This window comes from Ursus americanus, chromosome X (genome assembly GCF_024610735.1).
Source record: "Ursus americanus isolate L20-20 chromosome X, mUrsAme1.1.p, whole genome shotgun sequence".
Classification (NCBI taxonomy): domain Eukaryota; kingdom Metazoa; phylum Chordata; class Mammalia; order Carnivora; family Ursidae; genus Ursus; species Ursus americanus.
Genome location: NC_142164.1, coordinates 95,734,612 through 95,761,080, shown reverse-complemented (window position 1 = coordinate 95,761,080; position 26,469 = coordinate 95,734,612). Strand labels below are relative to the sequence as shown.

At 33.8% G+C, this 26,469-nt stretch overlaps 1 protein-coding gene across 11 annotated transcripts in view; it reads right to left on the bottom strand.

Moving 5' to 3' along the window:
* Positions 1 to 26,469, bottom strand: part of DMD (dystrophin) — a 2,097,152-nt gene that overhangs the window by 1,305,922 nt on the left and 764,761 nt on the right. For all 11 annotated transcript variants that reach the window (XM_087859359.1, XM_087859361.1, XM_087859356.1 and 8 more), the window contains 3 exons: positions 24,367 to 24,454; positions 14,006 to 14,247; positions 9,490 to 9,670 (listed from right to left, as the gene is read on the bottom strand). In XM_087859359.1, the coding sequence (XP_087715485.1) occupies positions 9,490 to 9,670; positions 14,006 to 14,247; positions 24,367 to 24,454 (511 nt within the window). The remainder of the gene's footprint in view (positions 1 to 9,489; positions 9,671 to 14,005; positions 14,248 to 24,366; positions 24,455 to 26,469) is intronic.

The following is a 26,469-nucleotide window of genomic DNA, read 5'->3' as shown; positions in this document are numbered from 1 at the left end:
ATGAAAAAAAATGTTTATACCTCTCTATTTGTATACCCATACATACAAATAAGAGAAATACATGTATATATTTAGTATATATCATTTATTATTTCAACTATTTATTGAGTGTCAATTTCAACCTCCGTGATATATTTTAAGGATGCAATAATTAAGAGAACAGAGTCCCTGCATTCACTGATTTCACACTTTACTCATGGAGTCAGATAATATTCTAATATAGTTTTGATCAAATTGTAATTAATTTTATAAAAGAAAAATAGAGTGCTATGACAGTAAATATTAAGAACATCTTATATAGACTGGGAGCTCATAAAAATTAGCTTTCGAGCAAAGGTATGGAGGAGTAAGAATTAGCTATGTTAGGACTTCTGGGAGAATACGCAGGGCTCTGAGGTAGGGAATATAGTGTCATTTTCAGAAAATGAAAGGTCAATATGAAGTAGGGAGAAAATAAGCATGAATGAGGCTGTGACTGTAAGTGGGCAACACCCATATCAGGCAGAGTCTTTTATTTATTTATTTATTTATTTATTTATTTATTTATTTATTTATTTATTTATTTATTTATTTATTTATTTTAAAGATTTTATTTATTTATGTGACAGAGAGACAGCCAGCGAGAGAGGGAACACAGCAGGGGGAGTGGGAGAGGAAGAAGCAGGCTCCCAGCGGAGGAGCCTGATGTGGGACTCGATCCCGGATCGCCAGGATCACGCCCTGAGCCGAAGGCAGACGCTTTAACGACTGCGCTACCCAGGCGCCCCCAGGCAGAGTCTTTTAGGTACCTTTAAACTAAGAGCAAAAGAAAGTCACTGTATGTATTACTCAAAGAAGCGACACGGTTAGATTTTCTGTAAGAAAAAGCATTCTGACTGAAGCATAGAAAATAGACTTCTCAGTGTCAAGAATGGATGAAGGGGAGGCAAATTAGTGGTCCAGAAAAGAAACCACAGTAGCCTGGACTAACATGATGACAATGAATATGAAAAGAAATTTGGATGTGAGAACTATTTTGGAGATAAAATCGCATAGGCTGGGAGACTGAATAGAAACAGGAGAGGAAGTGAGTGTGGGACACGGAATAGCAAGGATAATTCCAAGGTTCCTGGTTTCACAACTCCACAGATCTTGGTTCTTGTCCCTGATACTGGAGGGGCCAAAGAGGAAATGGTTTTTGGTTGCAGAGTTGGCAATCATGAGTTTATCTTCTTGGGATTCACTGGGTTTGCAATACCTTGAGATATTTAACTGGAAAGGCAAGGGAGTAGTTGGACATAAGGACCAGGACTTAGAGGGTAGGTCTGGACTGCAGATAAAATGTACAACTGTTCTGTTTATAACATACAGTTAAAGCCAAGGATAGCTTTATTTGTATAGCTTCCTTCTAGATGTAAAAAGCATTCATTAGCCAACATGATTTACCTTGTAGTAGCTGAAAAGTGATTATAAGTCACACAGTTTATCTCATTTAAGCCAGACATACCTGAGAATACTAGTGAAGGATTCCTAGTGTTTTGTTATATTTAACTAGGTTATATACGGCAATTTTTTTTTTGGAAAAATTACAACTCTCCCCCACCCCCAAAATTAAAACCACTCACGGAAAGTAAAGGTACTTAACTCTCACACAAATGATGGTGTAGAAAGAAGGAATATCGAACTGTGTTATCCAGTATGGTAGCCACCAGCTACACATGTCCATTGAGCACCTGAAATGTGGTCAGTATGAACTGAGATGTTGTGCACATGTAAATACATACCAGATTTTGAAGACTTAGTACAAAAATAATGTAAAAAATCCCTATGATTTTTAATTTTGATTCTTTGTTAAAATGATATTATTTGGATGTATTTATTTTAATTAAATATACGATTAGAATTACTTTAATCTCTTTCTTATTTAATAGAGTTACTAGAAGATTTTAAATTATGTATATGGCTTACATTCTATTTATAGTGGATAAGTTGTAGAAGCTGTGGAAAATAACCCATTTGGGGAAAGAAAGAGAGCATACATGTTAGTAGTCTGTAAATAGTGACAGCATTTTAAAACATTGGAGATAATGCTAAGTGAAATAAGTCAAGCAGAGAAAGACAATTATATGGTTTCTCTCATCTATGGAACATAAGAACTAGTAAGATCGGTAGGAGAAGGGATAAAGAAAGGGGGGGTAATCAGAAGGCGGAATGAAGCATGAGAGACTATGGACTCGGAGAAACAAACTGAGGGCTTCAGAGGGGAGGGGGTGGGGGAATGGGATAGGCTGGTGATGGGTAGTAAGGAGGGCACGTATTGCACGGTGCACTGGGTGTTATATGCAACTAATGAATCATCGAACTTTACATCAAAAACCAGGATGTACTGTATGATGACTAACATAATAAAAAATATTATAATAAAAAAATAAAACTACATATTAAATTAAAAAAAAACATTGAAACATCTGCCGTGAATATGAAGCTGGCTCTAACTTGAATTTCTCATCATTTATAAGTAGAAATTAGTGATGGCTTAATATATGAAGTGTACGTGTGTGTGTGTGTGTGTGTGTGTGTGTGTGGAAACTAACAGCACTTTCTACTTCTTTGATAAATCTATTTTGGGAAATGCTCATATCTTTTTATTCTATACCAAATAGATTCCAACTTTTCCCCCATCCCTCATAGTTAATAGAATGACCAAAAAAAAGTGTAATTAACAAAGATCTTTTTCTACAACTCCAAACCTTATTAAATGCCATCAACCATGACACAGAACAAGTATTTCTTTACAATATTAACACTGGCAGAAGATGTCCAGAAGGAAGAAGGGACCCAGGAACTCGCAGTATATGATGATTAACACACTAGAAATTGTCCTTAGAAGACTGAGAAAAGTAAGGAATTCTGAGTATGGAGACTTGAATTTCCAATACCAACACAGAAGTTAACACCTTAGCTTGACATTCAAGGACCTTTGTGGTTAGAAGTCAATCAACTCTTCAGCCCAATTTCTCATCATCATAAATCCTCCACCCAAAATCTATCACTTTTTTAAAGCCTTTGCACTCATGGTACTCCTTCTGCTACAAGTCCCTGCTGCTCAAGCTCCATTTTCACAAAGGCCCTAGGTGCTATGGTATGAGCAAAATGGATGGGTTTTTGAGAATTTTATCTAAGATCACCTTAATTTTTTTAAAAGCTACATCTTCAATGAATCAGTTGAGATCTGGGTCTTCCTCCCAAGCAATGACCTAAAATTCACTGCTTGAATAACTGATTCATTCTCCACTTTTTTCTCACAATTTTCTACCCACATTTGTGTAAGTATGAACTACTACACTATTCAACTATTTATTACAATATAAGATATGTTTTGGGGATTTTTGCTGCATTTCCCTGTTTCCACATTATTTTCTAAAATTGGCCCTATTAGAGCTCAGTAATCCTATATTCAAGAAGTCCTATTAAATAATTTTTAAAAATATATTTTTTTATTTTTTATGCTCTACTTGACATTTAGCATATTTCCCAAGATCCTCAAGGTCAAGGAGCAATCCTCGCATCTCATGGTATGAAGAACAGAGCTAGCTTTAATAAATATGTCTGTTATGGTTGATGCTGATGGTATCACTGAAGAAAACAGAATAAAAAGGGACATTTACAAACAGTTTTTCTTAATTTTTTCTGGAGTTAAAGAGCAAAGCAACATAGATTGTTTCTTAGAATAAAATGATTCCTTACTTAGACATAAGAGTACATTAGATACATTTTCTGACCTGGCACTAGAATAGTTGGATCAAGACAACCTTTGTTTCCCTTCCTGTCTCAGCATCTTCACATCAAATCATCATCCTAGCAGGGACTAACCACAGTGTTTGAAATTACGGCCATACAGAACATTTTCTGCTGGTTGCCCTAAAATTTTCGTGAATTATCCCTACAGGAAGCACAAGTTGCTCCCTGTCATTTTCTAAGAGTGTCTCCTACCACACCTCCTCAGATCATCACTTCTTCAAGGACTGCCTCCACTTTCCTTTACATTCCTTATCACAACTCTGGTCTGAGGTCAGGGCTGTATCTGTAGCAACAATTTCCCATCTCTCAGCTTCCACTCAGACCCTTCTACTTGTTTGTCACAAACCAGCTAGAGGCTAACATATTAGCTAGAGCTTTCAAAATTACTTATCAGATTACTGAATGTCCTCAATTGAAATTCTTTTAGAAATTTCAACTGGTGGGGGCGCCTGGGTGGCTCCAAAGGTTGGGCAGCTGCCTTCGGCTCAGGTCATGATCCCAGAGTCCTGGGATTGAGCCCCAAGACTGGCTCTATGCTCAGAGAGGGTCTGCTTCTCCCTCTCCCTCTGCTCCGATCTATCTCTCATAAATAAATAAAATCTTCAAAAAAAAATCAAGGGTTAGGCTGCCCTTATCTTACATCATGTATAAAAATCAACTGGAAATAGATTAAACCCCTAACTGAAAAACTACAACCATAAAACTCCTAGAATGAAACACAGGGAGAATGCTTCTTAACATTAGTCTTGAAATGACTGCTTGGATTTGACATGAAAATAAACAAATGGGACCACGTGAAAGTAAAAAGTTTCTGTACAACAAAGGAAACAATTAAAAGAATAAAACAGCAATCTACAGAATGGGAGAAAATAATTGCAAACCATGTAAATGATTAGAGGTTACTATTTAAACTATATAAGGAACTCCCACAACTTAACAGGAAAAAAATAATCTGACTAAAAAATGGACAAAGGGCTTAAATAGACATTTCTCCAAAGATGACATACAAATGAAAAGAGATATATTAAAAGATGTTCAACATCACCAATTATGAGAAATATGCATATCAAAACCACAATGAGAGATCACCCTACACTTGCTGGGGTGGCTATTATCAAAAAGTAACAAAAGATAACAAGTTCTGTTGAGAATGTGGAAAAATTGGAACGCTCCACCATTTGTAGAAATATAAAATGGTGCAGCTGCTAGAGTAAATAGTATAAAGGTTCCTCAAAAAATCACAAAGTAGAACTACCGTACAATCCAGCAATGCCATGTCTGGGACATATCCAAAAGAACTGAAATTGGGATCTTGAAGAGACATCTATAGTCTCATGTTCATTGCAGCATTATTCACAACAGCCAAGATATGGAAAAAAACTAAATGTCTATCAGTGGGTAAATGGATAAAGAAAATGTGGTGTAGACACACAACAGAGTATCATTCAACCTTAAGAAATAGGGAAGTCCTGCCATATGTGACAATAGGGAAGAACTTGGAATACATTATGCTAAATGAAATAAACCTGCCACAAAAGGACAAATAGCACATGATTCCACTTCATGAGGTACCTAATAGAGTCAAACTCCTAAAAGCAGAGACTAGAATGGTGGGTGCCCGGGGAGAGAGGGAAGGGAAATGGGGAGTTGCTGTTTATCAGGTATAAAATTTTAGTCATGCAGGAGTTCATTTCTAGAGATCTGCTGTACAACATTGTGCTTAAAGTTAATAGTCTACTATGCACTAAAAAATTTAGGAGGGTAGATCTCATGTTACATGTCCTTATCACAATTTTTTTTATTATGTTCAGTTAGCCAGCAATTTAAAAGAAGAAGAAGAAGACGACGACGAAGACAGTACTAGGCCAGAAATCTAGGGTTGTAGAACAAACGAAAATCCTTCTGAACTTTAAGAGGGAAAAAAAAACCACTTGTTTTGTCATAGCTAATGTAGTTACTTCCTCCAGTTTCTGCAAAACTAAACAAACCCCTAATAATTATTTTCCTGACATGACTTATACCTCCAATTGAAATAAATCCAAACTATAGCACAAATTTTGTTCTCATATTTACAGGTATGAAGTACATTTAAAACCTTTCTCGTTAAAATAAGAGATCACCTGTAACAAGCCATGTGCTATTTTTTCTGTATTCATCTAAATTAGACCATAGTCCTTCTGGTTTGCAGTTTCTAGAAAAGGTTCCTGGCAATTGTTTGGGAGACAATTCTACTCTCTCAATCTTCTAGCCCTGGGCAACCATTAATACACATTCTGTCTCTCTAGGTGTGTCAATTTCAACCATTTCCTATAAATGGAATCATATATTGTCTTTTGTAGCTGGCTTCTTTCTTTAGCATCTTTTTAAAGTCCCTCCATGCTGTAGCAAGTGTTCGTACTTCATTACACTTTATTAAACTGAATAATATTTCATTGTATAGAGAGGCCCATTTTCCTTCTTTACTCATCAGCTGATGGGCATTTGAGTTGCTTCCACTTTTTGGTTATCATGAATAATGTCGCTACAAACATCCACGTATACTGGCTAGTTCCTACACAATCTAATACTCATCCTTTCAGTTACTCAAGCTTCGTGAGGTCACTTGTGACACAGCAACAATAAAACATTCTTAAAGGGTTGCTCTGGGAGGACTAAGAAAGCTAATTTATATGAAAGGTATTTATTTATAAACTAAAAATCACTATGAATACAGAATGCATTTTATCTTTCAATATTATTTTTTCATATCATCTCTGCCAGGTACCAAACAGCAATTCCTTTGACCAATGTTCACTACTCAAAGTACATTTAAAAACTTAAGTTTTTGTTTCATTGGGAGAATACTAGTAAAGAAAAGAAAAAAAAAAAAAAGAAAGAAGAGTTGACAGTCAGAATGGATTACCACCCCTTGTTTTAGCTCCTATTTGCTGAACACTTAATATGTTCAAAGTACCGTGGAGTAATACAAGAAATCTGATTTCCTCCCCTGTGCTAGTTTGGGGGTAAAGCACACACATGTAAAAATTCTTTGGAAATAATAATTAATTAACAAACTGAACTAGGGGCGCCTGGGTGGCACAGCGGTTAGGCGTCTGCCTTCGGCTCAGGGTGTGATCCCGGTGTTATGGCATCGAGCCCCATATCAGGCTCCTCCGCTATGAGCCTGCTTCTTCCTCTCCCACTCCCCCTGCTTGTGTTCTCTCTCTCGCTGGCTGTCTCTATCTCTGTCGAATAAATAAATAAAATCTTTAAAAAAAAAAAACTGGGGGCCCCTGGGTGGCACAGCGGTTAAGCGTCTGCCTTCGGCTCAGGGCGTGATCCCGGAGTTATGGGATCGAGCCCCACATCAGGCTCTTCTGCTGTGAGCCTGCTTCTTCCTCTCCCACTCCCTCTGCTTGTGTTCCCTCTCTCGCTGGCTGTCTCTATCTCTGTCGAATAAATAAATAAAATCTTTAAAAAAAATGTTTAATAAAAAATAAATAAATAAATAAATAAAAAACTGAACAAAAGTATGACTTATTATGGTGATTTTTTTTAAAGATTTTATTCATTTATGTGACAGAGAAACAGCCAGCGAGAGAGGGAACACAAGCAGGGGGAGTGGGAGAGGAAGAAGCAGGCTCATAGCGGAGGAGCCTGATGTGGGGCTCGAACCCGGAACGCCGGGATCATGCCCTGAGCCGAAGGCAGACGCCCAACGACTGTGCCACCCAGCCGCCCCTTGGTGAATTTTTTATTTGCCTTTTATATATAGTTATATAATATTTATATATCAATACATAATATATTAAGTTACATATATAAATTTATAATATATACACATATAAAAATAAATTATATAATTCAATTGTAATTGAATTGCATATAATCATATACATATAATTTATATATTGTGTACATATATAACATGTAAGTTATATATGCACATATGAAATATATAATTTATAATTCATATATATAATCCATTTTAAATTAATACTCATTAATTATCAAGACAAGTTTTCCAAAAGAGTGAATAAAATTGGTGAAGATGTTTTGGTAATTAAGTACAAGGGAGGACATTTTATTTATAAATAAATGGAGTGAAAATGTTTGGCAGTTTTATGAACAATCATCACACGTATAACAGATAAAAGAGAAGACATGATAATACAGATGGACAGACTGATGGTTGTATAGATAGACAGTATATATTATTATATATTTATACTGTAGTATCAAAGTTCAGCTGTCAACAAACATCAACATTCTGAACATTTTTTAAATAAACAGAAAAAATGTTGAACCTTAACATAATTAATAGGTACATGTAAATTAAAATAATTTTCTAGTGAATAAGCTCCTTTGCCCAGCAGTTACAATATAACCATTAACGCGTATTTGACTTTAACGGAGGTTTACAGATTTTATGACAAGAGAAATGCATTATTGTTAAATAGGTCAATGTTTGAAAATTTAGGACAGCCACAATCCTTTCCCCAATTGATTTTATAGACGCCCAGCCACAAGTATACTGAAATCCACTAGAGGGAGCTGACATCACTGTGAAGTTGCATTACCTGATGTCCTACCAGGAAAACAAACCCCTCAGCAAAAATGACTTTAAAGTAAAAGGAAAAAAATAAGCAATTATCTTTTGCTTTATTCAGTTCATTCCATGACCTCACCAAGAAATCAAAGTTTAAAAACCAGGAAAATAGGGAAAGTTTCATGTATATCACTGCACTCATTTTAGAGACGTTACTATTTGGTAAATTATTTGGATATTTGCAAAGAGAAGTAGTCAAAAAACATGTTTTCCAACTAAATAAAATTCTAGTAGAAAACAAATACACGTTCCTGTGCTTCTCATAACAAATTTGGGGAAGACATTTTTTTAAAATATTTTTATCTTAAAGCCTTAAAATCCAATTTTAGTCTATAATCTTCTGTGTGTACATATATACGTATGGATGGTGAACCAAAAACTCATTTACTCATGTTTGAAAGTGTTCATAAATCTGTCTGTCAAAGGAATTTTTGTCTTTGTAATTAAGCTGATGAGTCGGGCTATTTTGGACCAGATATTATTAATATCCTAAGAGCAAACTAGTGAGAAACAAAGGAGACATTCGCTGGTCAAATGGCAGGCATTTGTGTAACTGCTCCACTTTTAGGTTATATTTTACTATGAAATGAGAAAAAAGAAGATACTGCATAGTGACAGTGATTCTATAGTAAAATGCAGCCCAGAGAATAATTTGTCCTTCGCTGAATTTCAGTTGCTACATGTACGTTACAGCTATAACAATCTTCATATAAACTGGATAGAAGTATTAGTAAGAAGCCCAGCTAAATATCCTTGTACATAAAGCAAACAGGATTTAATGAAAACCTACTAAGAGGGATTTAACTGCTCTTTTATTTCTTCTAGTGTTAAAAATCTTTGTAAAATTTGCAACCCGCCAAGGAGATGTTAATGCCTATATAAAACATGTACTTTATTTGTTCCTTAAAGTCATGAAATTATTATGGGAGGTGAGGGGGAGAAATGAAAATATAACACATATGTTTTCCAACAATAGTATCTCATTTCTTATTACTACAGAATGTAGGGACAGTGGATTCCACTGATAGAAATATACTCTTTCATTTGAGTACTTTCTCTTTTTCCAACAAATACTGAATTTGGGAAATATCAAGTTAGCCATTTCAAGTATTTTTACTTACTCGTTTGAAGTTCTTTCTCTCTTGCCTGCACATCAGCAAAGACTTGGTTAAAATGATTTATAAAGGCCACAAAGTCTGCATCCAGGAACATTGGCCCTTGTCCTTTCTCTTTCAGGGCTATGCTTTGAATTTTTAATCGTTCAATTTGAGGCTGAAGCGCTGACAGCCGGTGGACTTCATCCTGTATTGAAATTTAGAGTATTAAAATAAATAAAACTTTTCCTTTGCATAGATTACATTTTTGCAAAGAAAGGTGTTAAAAGGCAGGGAAGAAAGCTTAGTTTAATGCCCTTATCAAAAAATTGGTAAGAAATATCCATGACAGTTTAGGCCAGCCTCTGGCATAGGTCATCAATTTAAAAATACCTTGGCTCTTCATTCAACAGATACCATCATATAGAACTGTCTTTAAATTTCAAAATCACATCATTTGCAGCATTAATGGGTGTGAATGTGCACTTGAAAAGTGCTATGAATGACCTTATATCCTCTCAATCAATCACACATGAATGTTCCTCTGTACCCCTCTTATCTCAAAATACTGTGCTTTTGCTTCAAATTCTAAGCTTGTTTAATGAACAATATTTTTATTTAAATTCACTTGTGAAGAATATAAAGTACATCTATCTATATATATTTACATACATACTGCATTATATCACAAATTTATCTTTATACACTGCTATTTCATAGATTACATAAGCTATGTAATATTTAGGTAAACACACATTATTTATGTCTGTATCTATCTATCTCTTATACAGTCACGTTACTTCTCCTGACTGAACAGGCAATCACCATTATTTCAGTTAGGGTGAGAGTTCACTCTGCTTTTCTTGTCCTGGCATAATTGTTAATAACACCCCCTTTCACTCTCAAAGAGTACTCTGGCTTGGATGATAAAATCACACAGACCTACTGCTGTGCAATAGAGTGGTCACTAGTCATGTGCGGCTACAGAACACCTGAAATGTGGCTAGTCCAAATTCAGATGTGCTGTCATTATAAAACATACATTGAATTTTGAAGACTTAGTATTAAAATATACCAATATTAACACATAGTCTGAAATACTGATTGAATCTTGATATGATAATATTTTCAATTTGCCATTTTAAATAACATGCATTATTGAAATTCATTTACCTGTTTCTTTTTCCTTTTTTTAGTATTGTTTCTAGAACATTTAAAACTACACACATGGCTCAAATTCATGGCTTGCATTATATTTCTATGGAACAGTGCTGTTCAAATGAGAATGTTTTCCTTCTCTTTTGTTTCCAGTGAAGCTGCAATTCATATGTCTCTGATAACATATAGTAGGAATTCAAAGAGAATGTCCAAATGCTCTTTAAGTATTATTACCATGCCTGCTTACTTATGATTCACACTCCTGCTACCTTTAGAAAAAAAGTACTTCGGGATTGTTTACCATTTAAAATGTTAAAAAAAAAAGACAAAATTTTTAAATCAGATTACAAACCAATTAGGAGGAGGGGAAAATGCAAAGAATTACAGTAATTATGAACTAAATATAAATCTGAGCTTCCAGGGAGTCAAAGTGAAAAGACAAAAAGGAAAAAAGAACAAGTTATTTTTTGGATGCATGCATACTGTTTTGGAGAGAGTAACTTTTGTCTTAGGATTCAGTAAGATAAATGTATCCCAAGGTTCTTTCATAGTTGCAAGACTACCTAATGGGCACTGTCACTTGCTAACAATTTTTAGAAGATAAAAGATAACTTTCAGAGGAATGTTGCTATGTGGTTATAACAGTAAGAGTTGATTCAGGTAGGTTAATCTCTGACGATCAAATTCTTTTTATAACTGAAGATGAAAGCAATTTATATAAATAGAGAGATGACCCATATCTCCCATTCCAATATAAAGCCTCTCAATCAAAAGCTATAAGGTAGGTGCATATCCATGGATGAAGAATAAGACAAGAGCTAAAGGGTAATACTCGGTGTTTTTGATTACAGAATTAAAGACATGCACTTTGTACACTAGGCTTACAAATGGTAGCATTGATATCTGCTGTGAAACACTTAAGAACCTGATTTACATTTGGCCAGATGGAGGGCCATCATTCTTCCTGTTTAGGGATATAGAAGGAGCCTACAGTATAGTAAAGTGTGTTCTGCAAAACAAAGGGGACTTGGAAACTAATAAAACATTTGGGCAAATGTTCAATTGAGACCTTAAAGTTCTGAAAGTAAGTCACAGGAGAGATCATTTTGACTTGAAATATTAAACATTTAAAAGATGTTAACAATTACTCATTATTTCCACAAAAGGGCCTTAATGTGGTTAGTCCTCCCGAGTAAGGCATCCTCCCTGAATCTGTTTATCCTTCAAATTTTTATGTTTATCTGATAGAAAAACTTTTTCATTTTTCTTGGGAAAGGGTCCATGGATATCTTCCAATTCCCAAAGGGCTCTCTCACCCCCATATGAAGAACCAGTTCTGGCAAGCATTATATTTGGAGCTAATACTGTGGTCTAATCTTAGAAAACATCTCCAAATAACAGAATGCACTGACAAACAAGATGGAATAATTTATTTACCTAGCATTAATCATAGCGAAATAGTATAATGTTAACTTTTGCATGAATGATTCTGAGCTTATCCTGCTAAATATTTTACCCTAGTTGATTCATCAAGTTAATAGCAAACAAAGGTGCAGAGAAAAAGAGTAAGGGGTGATGAAGAAGGATGGAATTATGTCATCAAAATTTGGAACCTTGTGGCTGAATGCAGAAGAAAGAAATAATTTCACTTAGGATGACTTCCTTAACCTCAAGAGAATATTTAAGATGTGTAACCACCAATGATCTCCATTTGTTCCTCAGATAAAGACCAATATCCTCCAGGCCCCAAGAGTCCTTGCTTTGTCTCCTGTACACCTGTCTTTTTGCCTCCATCTTTCATTTCATCCCTAACCCTCACACCTCTCTGTCCAGTATTCACATTGGCCTTTCTACAGCTCCTTCGTTGTGGTTGTTGTTTAAGCCACCAATTATCCTGTGGTATCTGTCAGGCAACACAAGCCAGCTAATACACTTTGAGTCATTCTCAGCAACACTACAGATATTGACAATTTATTTTATGGGTGAATGTATTTTTTAGATTTTATGGTTACTTTTTGTATCTGAATCTCAAGAAACAGGTTAAGGTAAGATCATCAGATTTCATAACAACAAATAATGTAGGTGGAGTATTCCATGGATTCACAGAAAAAAAAAGGCACAGATTCTATTAACAGCAAAATATGTCTCTAAGCATTAGATATTCCCTAGATTTGCATATTTGCATTAAAAAACTGAATGCCTTTCTGCCCTATATTCCTTATCTAAAATATATTTCCTGAGTTTAGTCATTTCCTAGTAAAGCTATAGGACCAATATGTGAAAGAATCATCAGGTCCTTCAACATTTTCCCCTTCAAAATATCTTTGAATTCCCCGTCCCTTCCTGGGCATAATAGCACCTCCAAACCAACCCTGTCACCTCTCCATCTCCAGTCTCCCATTATTTAAACGATTCTTTCCAAAGTATGCACATTAACCTCCATTTACCGCTTCTTAGATTAAACCTAGCCATCTCAGTCTATCATTGAGGTTCATCCTAGAAACCTTTTCATCTATCCAATTTCCCACTTTCCATGAAAAGCATTCAGCTCATAGTAACCATGCAAAAAGTTCAAGTGATCTTCATTATTGTAGAACTCTGGTTTTCTTACATTTGAACACATACTCTTTTAATCTCTTTCTCAGTTTCCTTGGTGCCAGTTATACCTTGTTTGGCCCTCTGGATCCACTGTCTGCTTCTAGAACTCAGGAGAATAAGACTCCATTCCTGTGAAAGCATGTGGGCTGGTTCTTAAGGCTGTCTTTACAATGGGTGTCCAACTCGCTCCTTTCTAGGTTTCTGTAACTTCTCTCCCTCTAATCCTTTCTGTCGTCAGAATGGTTCTGGCTCTGATTCAGGGTTACTGTACTTTCCCTTATGGTTCCCGCTATACTCCAAGCACAATGATGAAATATTTTGGTAAGGAAACCTTCCTCAAATTATCCTAATTTGAGTGAACTGTCAGTTTTAAAGATTTTCCTCATATACCCAATTATATAGTACATCAGCTGCTTGTGTTTGTGTGGATTCCACTTTTTTAACATATGACTGAGTTTTGCTTCTAGCACATGAGCTGCTGTAAAAAAGAGCTCCAAATTATTGGCCATTTCTCATAGGATATGTGTAGTTTCCATACTCCAAAACTGCTTCACCATTCTGCAAACTGACAAAATCAATTAGCCATGTGTAAGTGCTCTAAATATATTTTTTTAGGATCCAGTCATCATACATTATCTATTTAAACTCATTTTCTTCACTTACATTTTGATCTTTATTGTGTTTAAACCCTTCAAAGGGAATTTTTTATTATATAATTTGCTATTCTTCTGGAAATTGCCAAGAAATTCCTGTTGATCATGATCCAAATAGGAGGAAAGAATCTTACCTTACAAATTTTTAACTGGCTTTTAATTGCTGTTGGCTCTGATGTGATGGTGGGTTGGGTTTTCAACCAGTTTTCAGCAGTAGTTGTCATCTGCTCCAATTGTTGTAGCTGATTATAGAAAGTGATGATGTTGTTCTGATACTCCAGCCAGTTAAGTCTCTCGCTTAGCAATTGGCAGAACTCTATCCACCGGCTGTTCAGTTGTTCTGAGGCTTGTTTGATGCTGTCAGCATTAACACCCTCTAGAAAGAAGATTTTTAAAATATATCCACTGAAGCCACAGACTGCAAGACATCTGAAAACCTGTGTGTCTCAAGTTTAAAAGTATTTATCATATGAAGGATTTTGAACAGATAATTTATTTACTGATAAAGAAATAGAAGTACCAACAGGATTTCTGACTACTGATTATAAATTATTAGAGATGCATCTCATCAAGAGTATGAATGTAATAAAATAAATAAGGACACACAAGATGCAGAAGAGTAGAATGCATTTAAATAAAAACAAAAAGTGTCAAAGCTCTAAAGGGGATTGGAAGATTGATTATGGACAAAACAAATCTTTTGGAGGATTCCAAATAATTGTTAACTACCATGTATGCTATTGAAATGTACATTGAAACACTAACATTTGTATTTTTTAAATGGTTTGGGAATTAGCTGAAATGTTATTATTTGGATTTTAATAAAAAAAGGAAAGGAGTTTTTATCAAAATGCAGTAATTCTCTGTTTCTGCTATAGAAAGGCAGAAATAAGCAGATTTTCCATGGATCCAAAGAAGGGAAACAAGCACTAAAAAGTAATCCTTCTAAGATGAAAGAAGGTTTTCATGTTACTTACATATCATTTATAAATGTGGAAGTTGATCTGATAATTTTAAAATCATCTATAACAAAACTAAAGCAGAAAAAAATCTATCAAAGGCAAAATGGAAACGTAAGCACATCATTATCACCTTTAGCTTTCTGGAGAATCTATTATGTGTTAGGAATTTGGTGTCTTTTAATATATACTATTTTATTTAAGTTTGTCATAATGTGCTATGTGATGACTAATGCCAATCCAGTATATAACATCCTATACATACCAAGAAAGAATAACAACATCATGTAATGCTATGTGTTAAAATACTCTCTATAGTTAGTTGACAAAATTTAGGTGTTCTTACACACACACACACAGACACACCGTATTAATTTATACAGTAACTTCCTTAATAAATTACATTATATAAAAATATTAAATATGATATGCATTTTAAAATACAGCTATGATAGCATTGATAACTTCCTTATATTTTTGAAATATTATGTGTTTCCTATTCCTACACATATCCACAGGGATCTCCAAAGGGATCATGAACTCACTATAAAATTCTTCCTCTAGATTAAAACACCTATGGGTTAAAGTGATTTAGTGAAGACCAAGTTGTCTAAGAAAAATCTACTTTTATGATTGTTAGTTCTACTTGACTTTCTAGTAATGTGATTTAGTTAATGGGCAAGGAATTTGTTAAGGGGTCTAAAGACCATCTCCAGCAAACAGAAGGCCTGTGATTTTACAAACATGCCTCCCACTTCACTCTTTTTAAAGCCTAAAAAATATAGATTTGAATTCAACGACTATAATATATTACACTTTTTTATTCTCCTCTGCTCGGATATTCTAGTTTTCGTTTTGTTGTAATTATGTTATGCACCAAACCACATCTCTCAATTGATTTGAAATGTAACTCTAACTCCACTAATTTCAAACTTTTGATAGGACATTGGAGAATACAAACTTTGCAAATATTATTGGCAACAACCTTTTCTTCCTTCTTTGGCTGACATATTTTTAAAGAAAAATAACATTTAAAATAAAGTGTAAAAACAAAACATGCAAATATCCATATATACAACTATAACAGGTTTGTAGAAGCTAAAAAATTCTTCTAATACTCTCCTAATAGTTAAGGAAACAATTGGCTTTATTGAGAAATCTGGATGCTTTGTGTGATATATGGTTTGCGATAATTTGGTTTGAAGCAATGACCAAGAATTGTATCAAACTAGGCTTTGGGGATGCCACTAAGTAACTGTAGTTGCAAAATGATCATGTTTGCTACAAAGTGTAAGAGAAGGATCCAAAACACTGGTCATACAGGCATTCAATTTGAGAAAAAAAATACTATGATAAAATGTTAACATTGTTGGAAAACAAAAGGGAATAATTTAAAAATACACAAGGGAGAAATGTTATATTATGTTAGATAATGATTCAAAATGTGCCCTGGATTTAAATTATCAGATGTTTAGAGGAAATATTTTCAGCATATGTTAAACTTGAATAAGCACTTAGAAGAAGGAAGACCACGGTCGTCCAATTCCAATATAGGCAGGTCAGAGATGCTAAAGTAATTTAAAGGCACTGATGAACTGATACTGCTGCACTGAGTCTTATTTAACATTTCTCTAAATCATAAGGAAATACATAGAAAAATACCTCACTGTCCCTGACAGAGGTCAATCATATAAAGAGCCACCCCTCTCAAATGAAAAAATAAAACCATAAGGTAATTTTCAATATGAATAATACATGTTAATCTAATCAGAAAAATATAAATCAAACTATAATGAGCAACCAATAGGTCCTTTGGTATCTATTAAAATCTAGGGATAGAATTTAATGTATCCTTGTTGATCATTTCCCACAACTATCAGCTCAATATGTCAGGCCAAAAAAAAATGTCCAGATGCTAAACATCACTGCAGAAGGAATTAAAATAAATAAGAAAAGCAAATTTTGTACAAATCCACTATGAAATCTATAATACTCTCTACTTATTAACATATTGATTTTTTAGCCAAATAAAGGTGATTAAAATACAATAATAAGTAAAAGAAGGATCTTCATATTAGGGTGAAGGGGAACAGAAAGTTACCGAAATTCACAGTAAGAGCTCTGGTATTAGGCAGAACTGAGTTCAAATTTCACTCCCTTTACTAAATGGGTAAAAGAGTTTCAATTATTTGATCCCACCGGATCTCATCTTTCTCATCCATGAAATGAGGCTAAAATAGAATTGACCTCATAGGATACCTATGAGGGTTCTGAGTTAATATGTGTGAAGCAGTTACACAGTCTGACATAGACTGGCAACCAATAAATATTAGTCAATGTTACAGCAAATAATATGTAATTAGCAAAGCTTGGAATATTTGGCCATATATCCCATACTCATTTGCAATTAAAGTTATAAAGGGCAACCGTGCCAAAAATTAAAAACAGAAACTTCCACATGTCACTGGCAAAGATATGATGTTGACCACAGAGGATATGATATGTTATGAATGATTTGCATGTAAATATTGTTATTACTTCATGTGTGAATATACTTCCTGCTCAACAAGAGTGTAACCTGTCCTTCTAAACTCTAAACCCCTTTGAGAAAAAGGTCTCCACTGGCAGTATCTGATGGAGTCCTCAGCTTAGAGTGGGTAAGGAATAAATAAATACAGTATACTTGTGAACTCACGTGACACCAAATCAATAGCTTACTTCATATGAATATGAACATTATGTGAGCAATACCCACAGACACAAAAAGCCAAGCACGAACATGCACAGTCTCTCTTGCTTCAAATTTGCTTTCAAATACTTGGGAGAAGGATCAAAAGCACTGGTACATGGCACAGTACTTCATGTACATCTCTTAAACTAAAAATATAAATGCCACTACTTCAACTTCATGAATTAGCCATCTATTATGACAAAGTCTCTTAAAACTTTTATAGACAAAATAAGGATGCTGTTTCCCAAATGAATACTGGGACATGAATAATTTTACTATTATATGTAACTGTTTTATGTATATTTCATAAAATTATATGCTCCTTAACCCAACTGAAAATTTTAAGTTTTATGACACTTTTTAAGTGTAAATATCTGTAAATTTTTAAGTATCAATCATTTGAGCATCTGTTTTTCTAATTTTTTGTTAGCTACTTAAGAATACAAACACTAGCTCACCAGGCATTATGAAGAATACTTATGGAAGCCATTTTGTAGTAGCACATTGGAATCTCAGGGATAATGGATCATAATCCATTCACATCTCATATTCTAAACAACCCCTGAAATAGTCCATGAATAAATATATTGCACCCAGAGGAAATGGATCATTACTTCAAGTGCATCCATTAATTTTATTACTTGTGTACAGTGCATAACAGACTGTTAGAATAATTTTAATTGTGCACCACCTTCCATGCAAGTACTTCAGAACTGCCACTTAAAGTGAAGTATTCCTCATCAAGTATATTCATCATTAGCCATGAAGCCAGAGTAGAATAATGCAAAACCTGTGCTTAGAATGGAAACTCAAAATGAAGTTTTAATAAATAGTCTCCAATTTTTATTGCATATTAGGTGAGGGTCATTACAAGCCCATTTGGCATCCAATATAACAGCCTAAAATGTAATAAAAATTTACTAAGTCCATAAAAATAAGGCCTGAGTATTGTAGACTAAATTCTAGGGGTTTCTTCGACCACACTAACTTTTATACAATAGCTTTTTTAAAAATAATAGCTTTTAAAGGTTAATAGGTTTATATAAAATTTACACCCCTAGTGAATATAACACATAAGTTTACTAAAAGAGTTTTTCACGTTTTTCTATTTTAAATATCACTGAATTATGAGAGACAAAGGCCAGATCCCTACTCAGTATTTGTTTTATGACTAATTTTCTTCAACGACAGTGACCACTATGACCTTCTTCCCCTCTCTCTCCCATCGCGCGCGCTCTCTCTCTCTCTCTCTCTCTCACGTACACGTACACACACACACACACACACACACACACACACACACACACACAAGCACAAAGTTTTTTCCTTTGGAGACTGGAGTCAAAGAATGATGTGTCTGTCAATTAACAACATTTATTCAGTGTGAACTCTGTGTAGACCATTATCCCCAAGTGTCACATGGAGAAATAGGAGATGTAAATCAAATTGCCCAGAATTGAGAGAGTAAGAGAAGAGGAAATGAGTCCAACTGTGGGGAAAGCTACTCATTTACAATGGAGGGGCTGGACTATTGCAAATAATACTATTTCCACGCCCCACTATTATACAGACCAGTTGCAAAATGTCTTCCCATTAAAATATATAATTAAAAGAATTACTGTCACTAAAAATCCTTCACAATGATGTGAAGAGAAGATGAGAAGTTTGGCTTTGAGGTAAGCCAAACTGACTATAATCCCTGTCCTTACCAATCTGACAAAATTTGGTTGCCCATACTCAAATGGCATCACTCATGTGAAGTACTTAATGAGCTATAAACAGAAATACTAAAAATGCAGTTACATAGATAATATTATAGATAAGAGGAGTCCTTGTCTGTGTTATCAGTCTGTACTATTTAATTCCAATTCTTAGCAGACTTACTATTAGGTATCACCTTAAACACTATAATCTAACACTCAAGGGATGATGGTTTTGAAATATTTTTCTAGTCTAATATACTAATAATTACCACTTTTATTTAAACATTTCTTTAATGTGATTGTCTTCAGATTCTTAATTAACATACAGGAAACCACAATTAGAAGTTGAAAGGGAAGTACTGTTTAATGTAGAAAACATCACTAACCGTGTTAGATAATTATACTATATTATCTCCTCTGGAAATTGTGGTACAACAATTTTATACCTTAAAGAAGGGGAAAATGAGCTTTGCTTATATATGTTTCTGAATAAATATTTGATACAACTATTTTCTTGGTAATCTTAGTATTAATAAAGGAAAACAATTTATCTAAACCAGTCTTCTTTTATACCTGATAAGGAAACTACATAAACATGCAAGAACATTATTTTACAAACAAAATTAAGAATAAAGTCTAATCTAAACAAAAATAAAGCAAATGATTAGATATAAAAATATTCTAGATTGTCCTGAAATCCCATAATCTCACACACTGAAAAGCTTTTGCTTTGAAGTAAGCAGATCAGTTAAAAACTGTTTGACATACAATCTTAGGAAATTAGGATTCATTAATGAATAATCAATAGTACTGATACAGAAGTGAGATTCTTTATCATATTAGGTGTGAAATTTTCTAAAATTTTTATTGTACCATTTTTGTGTTTAAATGAAAAACTATAAAAACAAACCTTTGAGAATGTTATGCCGTATCTTTAAAAAAAAAAAAAAGGAAGTAAGTACAAATTTGGAAATCCCCCTTTTCAATGTAACACAGCTACAGGAAACAAAATTAGATCACTAGGTACCCAATCTAGTCTCCCATTTGCTCTCATTAAAACTCTAGAAAGCCAACAATTTCTTGCGACTAAAGTTCTTATTCCCATCTTATATAGTAACAATAAGCTTCATAAAAATTATATTTGTGAAAAATTTCTCTAGTAAGAATTTCTCTCCACCATCCACCACTCTCTCAAACTACTCCTATACTTTTCTAATCAAATGATGTTGACAGGACTGATAAATTTAATGTTAGCTCAAAAAGTATACAGTTAAGGAATAGATACATCCGTTCATTATACCAAAATCCATGTTAAAAACTTAGAAACGTGATTTTTAAGCTAACATGCTCTCTGTTAGCAGCACCGTAGCCTACTTAGCCTACTACAGTCATGAGGATCACGTACATGCTTGCACAAGAACTGGGACGTCCATAAGGAAAATGTTCATGTAAAACTTTAAAGTATGCAAGTAATTGATGCAACCTCCTTTTTTGGTTATAAAAAAGGTTCCAAATAAATTAATATGAGTCTCTTACTGTTTCTATGCATATTTTCCAAGTATCAATCATTTTATTAGGAAACTCACAATTAATATTAAAATTCACAAAATATTTAATGTTAACTGTACTTTAATATTCTGCAAGTAAGTCTTTGCATTTGATAAAGTACAGCCAAAATGAAAATTGTCTTTAAATTGATTCTAACTTCTATGTGACCCTGCAAAACTAAACACATGTTATGAGAAAGAGTGTTTTCAGGACATAAGACTGATTTTTAACAAAATTCGGCAACATCAAGTCAAAGGCACTTCTACATTGGCATCATGGTAATCTCTGCACTTTTAAGAATTTTAAGACACTCCCCCTTTTCCTTAGCACCTTTCTTAATTTCCTTTAACAAACTGCCTTTGAGACTAATAGGTTTTGCTTTCTGTATTTCTTGAGTAATGCTAAAAATTCATTCTTTCAGTAGATACTTAGAAATGACCAAAAGTGGATTTAAAAATATGTCTGATATATTTTACACCTGTTTTGAACCAGAATGATACAAGTATTTAGGAATTTTTTTTTTTGCAGGTCTTAGATTTTCATTCCAAAAGAAAATTTAAAAGAGGACTTCTTTTTTTTTAATAAGTGATGCATTACTTTTTATTTATTTTTTAATGATATTTTTTATTATGTTAGTCACCATACAGTACATCCCTACTCTTTGATGTAAAGTTCCATGATTCATTACTTGCATATAACACCCAGTGCACAGTGCAATACGTGCCCTCCTTAATACCCATGACCAACCTATCCCATTCCCCCAGCCCCCTCCCCTCTGAAGCCCTCAGTTTGTTTCCCAGAGTCCATAGTCTCTCATGGTTCATTCCCCCTGCTGTTTACCCCCCCTTTCTTCTTCCCTTTCTTCTCCTCCCGATCTTCCTACTTCTTATGTTCCATAAATGAGTGAAAACATATGATAATTGTCTTTCTAAAAGAGGACTTCTAAGACCATTCCAGATATATATATATGTATACATGTGTGTGTGTATATATATATACATATATATACACACACACATAAAACACAACACTCTAAACTTACAGTAAATTATCTGAAGTAGAAAATTCAGCTTTCTATGTATGTATACATACGTAGAAAATATAAAATGCTTTTAAAGATATTAGTTATGCTATTCTTACATCTATTTTACACTATAAATGTGTTAAATGTTGTTAGCACATAAAACATAAACTATAAATTTGTATTAGTTGCATAATATTAATAAACACTGTACAAGAATGACTTGTCTTTATATTAATTTTTGAGGACAAGAGATGTGGTTAGAAGGAATAAATATTTACATGAGGTCATAAATGAATTACCATGATTCCACTCTTATTTTCTTCCCTTACACATACAAGAATGTATGTGTTTTATATGGTTATGAGTTTTATTCTAACTCCATAGCTTAAACCTGAGAAAAGAAATTCTGGGCTTGTAAATTTAAGACCTTAACCGAGATAACGGTTAAGAAACCTGGTTTAGAGGAACCTCATTTTGTCCTTCAGCTTCATGAGCCAAACCAGTAAACTCCAGTTTTTGGTTCTATGCCAGCAGAGCTACTGAAAATTAGGGTGAGGGGTCCCAATGAAATACACCTGGAGAGAGGTACTCCACACACTTAGGCATGTGTCTGCCCTCACTCACGGTTTGCACAATGACATAAAATAAATGTTAGGAAATTTATTCTGTGTAAGACTGAAAAAAAAAAGAACCAAAAGTTAGAATCCTTGAGTCTACTTTTTAGTAATCACATAAAATGTGTGACTGAATGGAGCAGAACTATGCTCTAGGTATAGTCCAAATTTGAGCCTAATCACTTAATAGTCACACCTTATCTTTATTGGCATAACACATGAGAAGCTTAAATACCCTGATTTTTCTTCATGCCTCCTAAATTTAGAGCTTTGAGGGCAATAATCTAGAAAACATTATCACTAATCATTTTAAACCTGTATGCGGTTTTAATTACCAAAAAAATCATTCCATACATTTCTAAATTTTAAGTGCTTTTTGAATAATGATCTAAGGTATGCTTGACATTTGATTATGAAAGGAGACCATTTAAAAGTATAGATTTTAAATTGGCTTATAAAATTAAAACAGTGGCAATATAGTTGCTACGGGGAAATTGTATAGCGGCTACAAACCTATTTTTTAGATCACACAATTTCATTTAATATGAATATGCTTTTATCAAATTCATCAGTTATACCACCCAGCAACATACAGCTCAACAACAACCTTTCAGTATTTTGCATTGTCTATATATTCATTAACTTGTTCACCCAATCCTCAGCTATCATGCCTGCTTGTTTTTACTGTTAACCAAATACAGTCATGGGGCTCGTTAAAAGAAAAAAAATGAATTGATTTCCTAGGAAGATCACTGAACTTTTTAATGCCAACATGGCAATTAAGGCAAAAAACAATTCATATACAAAATTTATACTCCAGAATGCAGGCAGGTCCTGGAAAAAGCTGACATGCACAACAAAAACATTTGTTAAATTTGGTTATTATTACCCTTGTAAACATATCCTATGAAATATGTAAAAAAAAATCTTGTTTGAAAATAGCATTATCCCTGATTCTCATAAATTACTAATATTCGGAAATGAATGCAGTAGTATGACAGTGACAATTTCAAAGAAGTTTGTTCACAACTGATGTCAATAACATATTTTGTTCAGACAGCTTCTGAAGCACTGTTAGGAAAAACTAATTTTAGTTCATTCTCAAAAAAGAAAAAAATATTTGGAAAACGAAGGGGGGGCGTCTGTGTGGCTCAGTCAGTTAAGCGTCGGACTCTTGATTTTGGCTCAGGTCATGATCTCAGGATTGTGAGATCGAGATCCACCTTGGGCTCCATGCTGAACGTGGAGCCTGGTTAAGATTCTCTCTCTCCCTCTGCCCCATCCTGCCCCCCCATTCCACCCCCCCAAGCCTCCCCACACGTGCTCTAAATAAATAAGGAAAAAAATGTGTTAGCTTTGTACTTTTACCTTACTCAAAAACAGCCGAGGATAAAAAATAAAATATCCCCTGAGAAGACCACTGCAAAATGATTTTTTAAAAAACGAAAAACAACATAGAAAACGTCAAATACATTATTAGCCAACAGATATGATGATGAAGTCTTACACATAATTTTAGTCTGTTTGGAAAAATATATTGCAAGAATTACTTAAAATCAGATTACAATCAGTTTACATATAGTATGTGATTGCTTACATTTCCAATGATTTCCGCAAACCTTGTTTTCTTAAATTATTTGGACAAATGCTAGCAGGATTTGCATTAAAATTGATTTCACTGCAACAGATTGATAAAATATTCTAGCACATCCCATTTTCTTCCACTGGACTCAAAGCTGAATTTCCTCTAATAATTTGCTTAGCATTAAGAAAGAATAATAAAAAGCTCACAAACTCACTTTAATTTAAATTTGCATTCAGGAAGTGCTTGTCTGATATAATTCAGCTGATAAATATGAACCTATGTGTTTATCAAATCCCTAAGAAGATTATCTAAATCAACTCCGTGTAATTACCATTCACCATCTGTTCCACCAGGGCCTGAGCCGATCTGCTGGCATCTTGCAGTTTTCTGAACTTCTCGGCTTTTTCTCGCTCTATGGCCTGCAGCATGATAGCAAAGGTGAGTGTTTCAATACAAGGATTGTGAAGCTACACAGTAATTATAACTTCTACTTGCCCTTTCAAGCCTTAAGATATTTCAGTCTGTCAGCTTATCATGTGAATCTAAAGATTTTTTTTTCTCAAGTTTCTTGGCACCAGAAGCATCAAAATGACAATGAAAGCACAAGCCATTTTCATACTGAATTGCTACTACTTTTAATAAGATTTCTAGGCTTAACTTTTTTTTTAACACAATAGTTTCTGATGCACTGTAATATAAGGCTGCAAAGAAAAAAAGAATAAAAGCAAATAATAAGAAACAATGGAAGGATAAAGTGACAGATAATTAAAACTCAAATTTGTCTTTTAAATACAAACCACTGACATTACTCCTAATAACTTATGTATTCTATATTAAAAATCAAATAGAAAATCTTGTAAGTATATCAAAAGGGAAAAACATACTAGCATGAATAACTTAGCAAAACCCCCGTATTTATTGAAATGTAAGACTGCAGGTTAATTTTTCTCTTTAAAACTTTCAAAGTAATCCCATTTCAAGGAAGAACGAATTCAGTTTCATAAAGTTTTCTAAATTCATTTGTTCATTTCTCCTAACTTAAAGTTAACTTTTGAACAACAAAACCATAACGATTTAAATTAACGAAATCTAGCATTTAACACTGTTGGGTTTCGCTAATAATGTCTCTATGGATATATATTATATGTACATAATATACACATACATTAAACTATGATAAAACTGAACTGTATTATAATAATCATTAAAAATACGTGGTTATAACATTATGTTATATGTCCTAAAACATAACTACCTGCAGAAAAAGCAAGCTTTAAGGCATGTAACATACAGTTAAGAACAACACTCTTAAGACCCAATAATAACATCATACAAAGATTTTGCTTGAGTTTGTGACAGGAGGTTATTCCATATCCAACTATTTTTTTAATTTTATTTCGATCTATAGGTATTTAAACAAATGTTACAGGGTGTAATACTGGAGTACAGGTAGGAGGCCTGTAATCGACATGTGCACACTCTGCAGAGCACTGTTCAATAGAACTTTCTGCAAGGATGAAAATATTATAGATCTGTGCTGTCCGATACAGTAGCCACGAGCCACATGTGGGTACTGAGTACCTGAAAGGTGGCAAGTGTGACTGAGGAAACTAATTTTTCATCTAGTATAATTAAATTTAAATTTAAAAAGCCACCATGTGTCAAGTGCCAATTGTAATTATACAGTGCAGATCTATTGCCTTCCCTTTGAAAGTCAATAAAGACAGACTGACAGATATGTAGACTAAATACAGATAAAGATACTATGGCAACATCAGAAATACATTCAAAGAAATAAGTAATCATCATATTGCTAAACTAGACTATTTCCCAAGCACACCAAATAATGGGAATGCTCATAGTATAATCCATACATTTTAAAATATTTAAAACGATTCTCTAATTTAAAGAAATAACCACAACTGAAAGGAGGGCTTTTAAAATTGATTTAAGATCATGAACTAGGATTATTGGATTCAAGATCAAGAACTCAAAATTGCTAAAAAAAAAAAAAAAAAAAAAAAAAAAGCCTGTAGACAATAGAATATATCCTATCAGGAAAAAAACTGTAATGTATAAAATACTAATTAAAATTTAGTAAAGTAAATGAAATAAAATGCTATAAAATGGTAGTTTGGGCTTTTTTAAAAGTATTTATACTCTATCTTGAAAATATACATTTTATGTTATGCTGTCAAGGGCAGCAAATGGAAATTCAGGTTCATCTCATCAGTAGGGAAACTCTAAAAGTGATAGACACATTTTAATATCTTGGATTCTACTTGAAAATTTCAAAGCACATAGATTGTGGTGTTTGGGGATTATATGCTCCAGGATCCCATACCAATTAGCAGGTGAAACTTCTGGGTTACCTTGAAGGTCATTTTCACAAAGGAATTATCAAATTGTTGACACAAGTATTTGCACAACTCTG